The sequence below is a fragment of the Piliocolobus tephrosceles genome, chromosome 8, assembly GCF_002776525.5.
Source record: "Piliocolobus tephrosceles isolate RC106 chromosome 8, ASM277652v3, whole genome shotgun sequence".
In the NCBI taxonomy this organism is placed as follows: Eukaryota; Metazoa; Chordata; class Mammalia; order Primates; family Cercopithecidae; genus Piliocolobus; species Piliocolobus tephrosceles.
In genome coordinates, this window is record NC_045441.1 from 66,378,209 (window position 1) to 66,390,452 (window position 12,244).

Below are 12,244 nucleotides of genomic sequence, written 5' to 3' on the forward strand. Positions count from 1 at the left end.
GACTTTGCATAGTAGAAAGTTGAATTTTTCAATAATAAATATGGATAAAAAATAAATAGAAAAAATAATGCTGCACTACAGCTAAAAGGAAGAATGAAAGGGAGTGAGAAAGGAAAAGAGGGAGGGCCAGAGGCCAGGATAAAGGGGAGATGGGAGAAAGTGGGGAGAGAAGAAAAGAAAGTACTTCACACCACATCAAACTAAGAATTTCTATGTCAAAAGTAAAACTGACATTTTAAGAGAGTATATGTGAGTTCTGAGCTGTGAGTAAGGAAGCTTGTCTTACAGAAGACTGGTTAAGGTACTAACCACTTATCAAAGGGATGATGAAATTGAATATTAAAACTAAGTTCTTATTCATTACAATGAAAGTAAAAGAAGAAACTTTAAATTTGTAGAAGATATTTGAAAAAAATTATCAAAAAAGGACTAAGAGACATGTAAAATTTTTTTACAAACCAACAAGGTGAAAAGGAATAAATAATAGAAACAAAAAGGATAAATAGGCATTTCATGAAAATAAGAAATAAATAAAATGAAAAAGTGTGACAAGTGTTAAAGAGAATGGATTCCATAGAGCACATCCATTGTACATTGGTGCAACTTCTTTGCAAAAAACATTGACCTTATCTGGTGAAGTTGCATATTAATATGCTTTACTCTAAAGTGGCCACTGCCCTTAAGCACTAAGACGTATGTACAGGCATACCTTGGAGATATTGTGGGTTTGGTTCCACACCATCACAATAAAGTAGTCACACAAATTTTTTGGTTTCCTGGTACATATAAAAGTTATGTTTATACTGTTGTCTATTAAATGTGCAATAGCATTATGGTTTAAAAATGTATATACCTTAACTTAAAAATAATTCATTGCAAAAAAAAAATAGTAACAATCATCTGAGCTTCCAGGGAGTCATAATGTTTTCTCTGGTAGAGGGTCTAGCCTTGATGTTAATGGGAACCAAATGATCACAGTGGTGGTTGCTGAAGGCGGAGGTGGCTCTAGTAGTTTCTTAAAATAAGACAACAATGAAATTTAACCCATTAATGGATTCTTACTTTTATGAAAGATTTCTCTCTAGCGTGTGATGCTGTTTGCTAGCATCTTACACACAGTAGAACTTCCCCCAGAATTTGAGTCAGTCTTCCCAATCCTACTGCTGCCTTATCAATTAAATTTACGTAATAATCGAAATCCTTTGTTACCATTTCAACAGTGTTCACAGCATCTTTACCAGGAGTAGATTCCATCTCAAGAAACCCCCTTTTTTGCTTATCTCTAAAAATCAATTCCTCATCCTTTCAAATTCTATGATGAGATTTCAGCAATTCAGTCACATGCAGGCTCCACTTATAATTCTACTTCTTGCTATTTTTATGACAACTGCAGTGACTTCCTCCACTGAAGTCTTGAACCCTTTAAAGTCATCCATGAGGCTTGACATCAACTTCTTCCAAACTCTTGTTATGCTGATATTTTGACCTCTGTCCATGAATTATGGATGTTCTTAATGACACTTAGATTTTTAAATCCTTTTCAGGGGTTGTCAATTTACTTTGCCCAGATCCCCAAAATGAATCACCACTGTCTATGGCACCTATAGCCATATGAAATGTATTTCTTAAATAAGACTTGAAAGTTGAGTTACTCCTTGATCAATGAGCTGCAGAATGTATGCTGTGTTTGCAGGCATGAAAACAACATTCATCTTTTTGCATATCTCCCTCAGAATATTGGGTGACCAGGTACATTGTCAATGAAAATAATATTTGAAAGGAGTCTTTTTTTTTTTTGAGAAGTATGTCTCAACTGTGGACTTAAAATACTCAGTAAACCATGCTGTAAAGAAATGTGCTGTCCCTCAGGCTTTGTTCTACCATTTATAGTGCACAGGTAGAGTAGCATAATTCTTCAGGGCCCTAGGATTTTCAGAATGCCAAATGAGCATTGGCTTCAACTTAAAGTCATCAGCTTCATTAGACCCTAACAAGAGAGTCAGCCTGTTCTTTGAAGCTTTGAGGCCAGGCATTGACTTCTCCTGTGTAGTTATCAAAGTCCTAGATGGCATCTTCTTCCATTAGAAGGCTACGTTGTCGGCTGGGCGCGGTGGCTCACGCCTGTAATCCCGGCACTTTGGGAGGCCGAGGCGGGCGGATCACAAGGTCAGGAGATCGAGACCATCCTGGCTAACACAGTGAAACCCCGTCTCTACTGAAAATACAAAAAAAATAGCGGGGCGCGGTGGCGGGCGCCTGTAGTCCCAACTACTCAGGAGGCTGAGGCAGGAGAATGGCGTAAACCAGGGAGGCGGAGCTTGCAGTGAGTCAAGATCGCGCCACTGCACTCCAGCCAGGGGGACAGAGCGAGACTCCATCTCAAAAAAAAAAAAGGCTATGTTGTCTACATTGAAAAATTGTTTAGTGTACCACTTTTATCAATAATTGTAGCTAGACCTTCTGGATAATTTGCTGCCACTTCTTCCTCAGCACTTGCTGTTTATGGAGCTTCTTTCCTTAAGCTTCAGGAACCAACATCTGCTTGCATCAAACTATTTTTCAGCTTCCTCACATCTCTCAGCCTTCATAGAATTGAATAGAGTTAGGAGCTTGCTCTGGATTTGTCTTTAGCTTAAGGGAATGTTGTGGCTCCTTCGATCTTCTGTCTAGTCCACTAAAACCTTTTCCATATCAGCTAGTAAGGATGTTTCGCCTTCATGTTTGTGTGTTCACTGGAGTAGCACTTTTAATTTCCTTCAAGAACTTTGCCTTTGCTTTTACAACTTAGCTTACTGGCACAAAAGGGCTAGCTTTTGGCCTGCCTGTGCTTTTGACATGCTTTCCTCATTCAGCTTAATAATTTCTAGCTTTTGATTGAAAGAGAAATGCAACTCTTTGTTTCACTTGAACACTTAGAGGACATTGTAGGGTTGTTAATTAGCCTAATTTCAATACTGTTGTATCTAAGGGAATTGAGAGGCCTGAGGACAGGAAGAGAAACAGGAGACTGGCTGGTGGGCAGAGCAGACAGAACACACACAATATTAGCGATTAAGTTATCTGTCTTATATGGGTGTGGTTCATGGCACCTCAAAACAATTACTATAATAACTTTGAAGGTGATCACAGATCACCATAACAGATATAATAATAATGAAAAGTTTGAAATATTGTGATAATTACAAAAATGTGACACAGACACCAAGTGAGCATGTGCTGTTCGAAAAAATGGCACTGATAGACTTGCTAGAAGCAGAGTTGCCACAAACATTCAAGTTGTAAAAACTGCGATATCTGCTAAGCTCAATAAAGTAAAGAGCAATACAATGAGGTATGCCTGTACAAGAATGCACTTTTTGCAAGAATGTAAAGCAAACCAGTTGAAATGCCCATTGACATGGACTTTAAAAGACGTATAAGTGGTATTTAACACAGCAGTAGAAGTAAAAAGAACTTCAACTACATGTGGAAAAAGCTTCAGCTACAACATAAATGAATCTGAGTACCAGTACTAAGTGGGAAAAGTAGAAAGACACATATTGATTATGTCAGACACATGGTAACTCAGTATTCAGAATAGTGCTCACCTTTGTAAATTGGAAAGAGCAGTGCTATAGGGAAAGAAAACAGAGAAATATGTAAATTATTGGAAATGTTCTACCTCCTGGAATGGGCAACTGGTACATATGTGTTTATTGTATTGTACATATATTAGTATAAGCAAAACAATAAGTATTAGAACCTAAGAAAATATTTGCAACATGTCTCACAAAGGTTAAATATCCACAATATAATAAATGAGAAAATGCATGAAAGTTTCCTGTTCTAAATATCCATGGATATTATAATCAGATGACGGGTTTTAGTAATTTTTATACATATTCTATTATATTTATGCAGTGTTGGTATTACCTTGACAAAACTTTTTTAAATGATGCAAATTTAGATGCAAAGATTGCTATAATATGCAAAGAGTTTGTAAAGTATTATTAGAAGACAACTCGCCCAGCGCAGTGGCTCACACCTGTAATCCCAGCATTTTGGGAGGCTGAGGAGAATGGATCACCTGAGGTCAACAGTTTGAGACCAGCCTGGCCAACATGATGAAACCCTGTCTCTACTGAAAATACAAAAATTAGCCAGGCGTGGTGGCAGGCACCTGTAATCTCAGCTTACTTGGGAGGCTGAGGCAGGAGAATCAGTTGAACCCAGGAGAAGGAGGTTGCAGTGAGTCGAGATTCCACCATTGCACTCCATACTGGGCAACAAAAGCAAAACTCCATCTCAAAAAATAAAAAGACAATTCAATAGAAAGAAAGGTGCATCTTTGAATGTTCTTTGCATAGGAGAGGTTACACATCTCCAGGAGATGTATAAAAATATGTTCAACTCACTAGTAAACAGGGAAGTGTGATTTTACAACAAATAAAAAGACATTGGTTTTCACTCACTATTACAGAAATATCATAAAGTTGTTCATATGTAGTGTTTTGTGGTTGCAAGGAAATGGACCCTTGCATATTTGACAGTGGGAGCCATTCAGAGGGATATAATGATGTAATGGAATATTTTTCTCTAGAGTAGCCTTCAAAACACATGCGCATGTTTGCACAAATGTTCTTCAAATAATGTTAAATACGAAACTTTTTTGTAATAATGAGACACTAGAAAAAGCTTAAAAATTCATAAAAAAGAAATCATTTATTTTATCTTGTAGTATGTGCACTTATTATAAAACATGATGCAGTGCTTAAAAATAATAATCTGACGGAATGCCACACGTGACATCTGCATATGTTATATACTGATACACAAAGTTCTCTAAGACATATTTGAAGTTAAAATAAAACCACACAAGTTAATGAACAGTATGTATAGCACAATTTTATTTGTGTTGAACATATATGTGTAATAAAGACATGTATAAAAATTTGTATATATAAGTATGTAGAAAAATTCCTTGGATAATTGCATATTATATCACTATCAGTTGTTATCTTTGGGATAAGGGAGGTGAAGGGACACATACCAAAATTTCTGTCCTGCTTCAATTTTTTATTGCAATAAAGTAGGCTATGATTGTATAGCTGGCTGCATTATCTGCCTTTGTGGCTTTTCCCAAGGTAGGTTGCATTATTAAGCACACTGCATGCAGTAACAGCAGAAGCAGTGGGTATTTATGGCAGCTGACCCAGCAATTAGGCTGGAGTGTTCCTGGATGGAAAACACTGTCAACTAGGTCAAAATACAAGGTGAAGCCTGACTCCTACTTGCAGATTCTCAGTCAAAAGAAAAGTTGGCTAGAACCCCAGTTGCAGTCTGATCAATTTCTCCCAGTAATGGAGAAAGTACAAAATTGTTAAAGACATATTTACTGACATAACTGTCACATTTATATATTCACTCAAAAGATAATTTTGGATTGAAGAAATTTATTAAGTGAAATAATGTAGTATGTGACATTCTGGGTTATGTGAACTGCAAATCACATCTAGGAGAATATCTTAATGAAAATTATTATAATTTGCTAATTTTATTCTTAAAATTTTAGAGTCTATTAAAGAAAAATAGAGTATATTCATTATGGAATCTAGAATATATAATTACAAAATATTTTTAAATTATAGAATCTTGAATATATAATTATAAAATAGGATTAGAGCTATGTAAGTTATGACAGATATTTTACAGTTTTTATAAAATAAAAATGTATTTCATCAGGTAAAATACTAATGATACAAAACTGAAAATATCTTATTTTTAAACTATTAATCATGAGCCATAACATGCTTATTTTTCAGGTTAAACTTTTTCCGTGATGTTCCTGACTTCAGAGTGTTAGCCTGTGGTGGAGATGGAACCGTGGGCTGGGTTTTGGATTGCATAGGTAATGCAGACACATACTTAACATGACTGGGGAGAGAGCAATAGCTTTCAATCCTGTTTCATCTATGTATCTATTGCTTGTATCATTATCTTTGGAAGCAGTGATATAATTGGACATCTGGAAGTTTGTACACTATTTACTGGTTTAACATATTATTCTATAGTTCAAAAATTTAACTGCCAAAATAGTTTACAAGTATCTAGAAGTCCTTCCTTTCTAATCCACTTCTTACAGTGTTTACCAAATTTTCAGAGTTGTTTTCAAATGCGGCTGTAGGAAATCAGATTGTTTGTGTGCCCCAGACAAGGAGCTAAAGGAGCAGTCTTAGTGTTTGTGATAAAGTCTGTGCCAAATTGATGTTCTTACATTATTAAAACATGGACCCTCAAAACCTTACCCTCTGTATACATTCATATCATTATCATCCACCATCATCATCATCATAGCTAATTTTTATTCATCATGTTGTCTTGTTTATTCTTCACAACTCTATGACACAGATAGTATTAATAATCCCATGTAGAGATAGGGAACCTAAAACTTGGTAAAAGTAAATAACTGCAACAAAGTCTTATAGTTGTGAAATGAGAGAGCTAATATTAGAACCCACAGTTAAACCTTATTCTATATTGCCTCTCTATTTAAATTGAAAAAACTCGATTTTTATAAGCAAACAACACAGGAACATCACTGAGGATATAAGGTAAGTATGCAGTACAAGAAAAACTATAAATTCAGGAAAATTATTTGGTTTTTCAGATATAGTCAGTGGTCGGAACTGGTTACTAGCTAGAAAAAGAGATCATGAATAGGCCTTTATGAGGAAATAAATCCAAAACAAATATTGACTCTCTTTGGTCTCATTTCAGTTACTGCATTGATCAATTCTTTGTTTAAAACAGACCCTTTCATAGAATGAATTGATTCAAAAGAAGTTTTACCTTCTGTATAAATTGAAACAGACACCTATTTAGTCAATGCAGATAACATTCTGTCTTTGCATACGCTAAAAATATTCAAATTAAAAATAAATACATGTCGGCAACACTTTTGATAAGGATTTAACAGCTTTAATCTATTAATATTTGATTTAAAAAACAACAGTGAAAATTCTGATCTGGCCTTCCATTAAACAATGTAAATCGTATTTATATGTATTATCTGAGAAGACAACCAGAATTCAAGAATTACAAAAGTTAATGAGTTCGTTGGAAAAGTATCTGAGGACTTGTAAGGATTTTAGAGGAAAAATAGCAGGAATTCTTAGCTTGTTTTAGCCCTCAAAATCTTGTCGTCGGCTATTTCATTGTGACATATCCCTACATTATCTAGCCCCTCTATCCTACACACATATGTACACTGATTTTGAGGGGCTAAGGAGGAAGAAAAGATAAAAGAAAGTAATATACATTTGTGAGATTAATTCAAGGCATGCGATGCTTCAAGCCAAAGCATATGGGATGTCAGCAGCAGAGATCTTTACTGCTCTGAACCCAAAACATTACGTGATGTAAAGATTAATCTCATGGAAAACCTGCTGATCTCGGTGTACTCCAGCTGTTAACGTTGTGTTCCGTTTGCTCTGACACAAAGCAGCACCATAGGTGGGAAAAAGTCAAGGACATTGTTAGCAATTTACTCACTTTTATAATTCAACAGTTTGCAAATATTTTATTCCTCTAAGTAAAATGTACCTGGAATTGATGTTGCAAAAGGACTTTATATAGGAACCTACCCATCCATCCTAGTTGTGTCTCTGTGTTGTAATCTTATGCTGTATATAATAATATCCCTGAGGATTGTAATGGAGACAAGACACAGAACAATTTTTAGCTCAGTTAAGATATTTAAAAAGCTTTCCTCTTGCCTGAGTTTTGGAAATTCCATAATTCTGTAAATAATAGTATTTTTGTTTTATCAATTGCTACAAATGTTTACAAATTATCCATAATTCATTATTGTATATATCTTAAAAATACAATTATGTTTTGTTTATGAGTACCTATTGATATTCCTTCATTTAATGTCATCAGCCTATCTATTTCCATTGCTTTATTTGAATTTGAAATTTTCTTTATTTGTATTTTTTTTTTATTCTGCAGAAAAGGCCAATGTAGGCAAGCATCCTCCAGTTGCAATTCTGCCTCTTGGGACTGGTAATGATCTAGCGAGATGCCTGCGATGGGGAGGAGGTAAAGCAGCTGCAACAACAAAAGCAGAAACAGTACACAACACCCCTTTCCCTTGCAAAAAAAAAAAAAACCATATGATTTCAGTGAATATGACGGATGTGGTATATATAATATATCATTTTGAGCAATAGTCTTGGATAGAAGAACAAATAATGGACAAAGAGACCATGGGTATTGGGTTTTAATGTGGTATTAATTACAGACTTAAACTAGATGAGTGCAAGTTTCCAAACATCTCTGGGTTTTGCTTTTGTTTTTTATTTTCTGTTTTTATTTTTTGTTTTGATTTTTTTGTTAGAAAATAAGGTACACATGGATGCACTTAATTTTTATATTTTTAATTTATAAGTTGGGTGGTAAAATCACAAACAAAGGAAAAATGAAAGGCTTAACGAATTGGTTTCCCAGGAGTGAATACGTTAAATAATACTCAGTTTTTAAGACTCACTCTATGCTAGCCAGCTGTGCTCTGCACTTTGGCTACAAAGTTGACAAAATAAAAACAAAAGTACCTTAACTTTTAGTGGCACATAAAATCATACGTGAGACTTTACACTAACAAGTAAACAAATGATCATTGTAAGGAAAGACATCACTGAAGATATGACATAGAAAAAAGAAAACTACTAGCTAGATAATGACACAGCCATGTAAAGCTGGGTGTGAACTTCATAGGCAGAGGGAACATCGAGTCCAAAGGCCCAAAGTGGCAAGGCATTTGACGTATTCAAGAAACTGAAACTGAAATAGTGTGGATGGAGTAGGGTAAGCAAAGAGAGAATATTTTGAGACGAGGTCTTAAAACATTTTGCAGAGTCACTAATAGGCTATATTTATCTGAAGATCACTGAACACCACCAGATAAGATCACTAAACACCACCAGACTTTGGTAAAGAAGCAGGACTTGAATGCTAAATATTTTTAGCATCAAAGCTCATTTAGAGAAGTTTGAAAAGTGTCTACTAAGACAAGGTGAACAGAGTCCCTGGGGAGCTTGTTAAAAATACAGTGGCCTGACCCCACCCCAGACGCGCTGAATGGAAATATCTGGAGTTGGGAACTGAGCAGATTACTTTTTTTTTTTAAAACAAAGTCCCTAAGTAACTCTGATTTACAGCAAAGTTGGAGAACAATTCCATGAATATCTGACCAACTAGCTCTAAGCTGTGTACATGCTTGACTAAATCAAGAACTTAGTATGTAACCTATTTGGGATCTTCAGTAAGAATATACTTAAGGAGTATTTTCATGAGTTGCATTAGAGTTCATGAAATCTAAAGAAACGAGTAAATATATCACTATTTCTGATAAGATACTTGTATTTGCCAGCGTTCATACAAGTGCATTGATTAAAAAGAAAGAAAATATGTGTGTCTTCTTGCCATAATCTTCGGTAACATATATTTGATGTATATGAAAATTAGTAATTTTGTTTTTGCTTCCAAATTAACAAATGGCCTAAATCTCAAATTTGATAAAGAAGTCCATGTTTGGCATACTCTAATCATTCTTGCGAAACTGCATACAAAGTACTAACAATGGACAAAGGCAAGAACATGTGTCAAAGTAACTATTAGTGTTGAATTCTCTGTGAGTGTCTGATATGTGTTGGCACTGTTCTAGGTACTAAATATACAGTGAGGAAATAAATAAATGGCTTCTATCCTTCTAGAGATTACATTTTCATTGAGTATAATGGACAATAAATCAAACAATAATGAAACATATAGTTATAAAATGATATTAAGGAATCAGAAGAATGAATAATAGGATGAACTATCTAGCTTGATGGGAAAGAAGGTCTCTCTGAGGAGGTAACATTTAAGCTGGACCTAAAATATAAGAAGGAGGAGAAATAGCTCTCTGTGTTTCAAGGACTGAAGGAAGGAATGCAGGTGGGGTTGCTGAAGAAGCAATGCAGTGTTGGGCAATTAGGGGTGGTGAGTATTATGATTTTGGAGAGATAATTGGGAGCCAGATAATGCAGGAATCTGTTTGTCATTCTAAGAGTTTTATTTGATTGAATTTGACATGCAAAGTGAAGCTTTGAAAGTCTCAGAAGCAGAGTAACACACTGACACATTTTCAAAACAGATTAATTTGGGGGTAGAAAATAAACTGGTCAGAAACTGTGAAAACATGCAGAACTATAGTTCTCCAAATGAGAACTTCTATTATAGCTGTTCTAATTACATAATAAAGTGAGTAGACTAGAGCTTGTATGATGTAAATTAGGCAAGTAGACAAACTGGAGGTACATTTTCAGGCTCAGTTTAATTGTACTTACCAGTGGATTGGTTAGGAGTTTTAGGGAAAGCAAGGTATCAAGATACCCAAGTTGAGCAATTAGGGAAATGAAGATGCCATTTGCTAGAGATTATTAACAAAGAAATATGCTTTACAGTGGGATTATTTCTTGACAGATGTGTAACTTTGAGCACGTTACTTAAAAACTGGATGTAGATTCCTCATCAGAATTTGAAGAAAATAATAGTACGTACCTTGTAGGTTCTTGTGCTAAACTGATAAATTGTTTGCACAGTGTTTGTGTTAGTTTGTTTTCACACTGCTATAAAGACATACCCAAGACTGGATAATACATAAAGAAAGTTTTAATTGACTCACACTTCCAAATGATTGGGGAGGCCTCAGGAAACTTACATTCATGAAGGTGAACGAGAAGCCAAGGCATGTTTTACATGGCAGCAGGTGAGAGAAGCAAATGAGCAAAGGGGAAATAGTCCCTTATAAAACCATCAGATCTCATGAGAACTCACTCACTACCACCAGAACTGCATGGAGGAGACCACCCTCATGATCTAATCGCCTCCTACCAGGTCCCTCCCTTGACACATGGGAATTATGGGGATTACAACGAAAACTGAGATTTGAGTGGGGACACAGAGCCAAACCATATCAATGTTTGTGTTAAGAACTTTATGCAGTTGCAGTAATTATTATTATGCTTAATATTTGTAGAAGAAAGTACTTCATTCCACCATTAATCATTTGGTTCACTTAAGATTCAGGGAATCTATTGACTTGAAGGCTCTTTTTTATAAGCATATATTTTCATATTTTGGAAAAGTTGACACTGTAAGTCTGTAGGATATCCTAGCTTAATTAGCATTATTTTTGTAAATTTCTGGCATTCATTAGTCTCTCTTAACAACAATTTAATGGCAAGGAAAATCTTGTTAGTGTAAACTAAGGAGGTAAGTAATAATTGTAAATGGGACACACTTTTATACAGTTTTGTTGTTGCATTTCTTTATGTGATTTTCATTTGCAACAATTTCTATGACTTTTTAGATTCAGTCATTATAACATTATATCATTAAATGTAAAATAAATATTAATTATGTTTTCATTTGTTTCTTAGCCTGGAGTGATTACAGGCTTTAAATCAAAATAATAAAAGTAAAATGACATTGTTCTTTTCTATAAAAATCTTTCGCTGGCATATTTAGTGGATTTGATTTATCCTTTTTTAAAATCATGATCTTCTTGGGTACAGGAATCCTATTAATAGTTACATATCATTATTTAACTATCTTGAGAATAGATACATACAAGAAGTAGGGAAAAGATATTTGCTAAATGGGAGACTACAGTTTAGAGTTCATCTATGTGAATCACTTCTGAATTGCAGATGTTGTAATTCTCAAGATTTATTTATTGCCTCTTTCTACTTTTGCTTGGCTAGAAGACAGATTTAAACTAGCCTTTTTCATGTTTAGTCATAAAAATCCCTATACACATATCCAGTGGTAAAGATTTTAAGCTGAGTGACCCTGCTGCAATCTAGCAGTGGTAATTGATTTTCATTACATTCATTCCTCTCATGTTCTCTCCTGGCTAGGTTGCTGTTCCTACATTGTTCCAATGTTATGTTTGATGGTGCTGCTATTAACCTGAGACATGACTGAGAAAAAATTCAACATATCTTAAAGCATTATTATTTACTTGTATTTCTGCTACTTGTGTATATGTATACATATACACACACGATACTCCTATATTATAATATATTATTATATGCAAATTAATTTATGTCTAAAGACTATCAAGCTTATTCTGAAATGAATTTGGAAAATAGATGAATTTGGAAAATTTGGAAAATAGATGAATATATTTAAGTATTTCTATTTAATTCAGTAGGTA

The 12,244-nt window shown here is 34.7% G+C and overlaps 1 protein-coding gene across 19 annotated transcripts in view; it reads left to right on the forward strand.

The window, feature by feature from the left end:
• DGKB (diacylglycerol kinase beta) overlaps positions 1-12,244 on the forward strand; it is an 824,940-nt gene that overhangs the window by 381,535 nt on the left and 431,161 nt on the right. For all 19 annotated transcript variants that reach the window (XM_023215889.3, XM_023215898.3, XM_023215895.3 and 16 more), the window contains 2 exons: positions 5,802-5,887; positions 7,990-8,079. In XM_023215889.3, the coding sequence (XP_023071657.2) occupies positions 5,802-5,887; positions 7,990-8,079 (176 nt within the window). The remainder of the gene's footprint in view (positions 1-5,801; positions 5,888-7,989; positions 8,080-12,244) is intronic.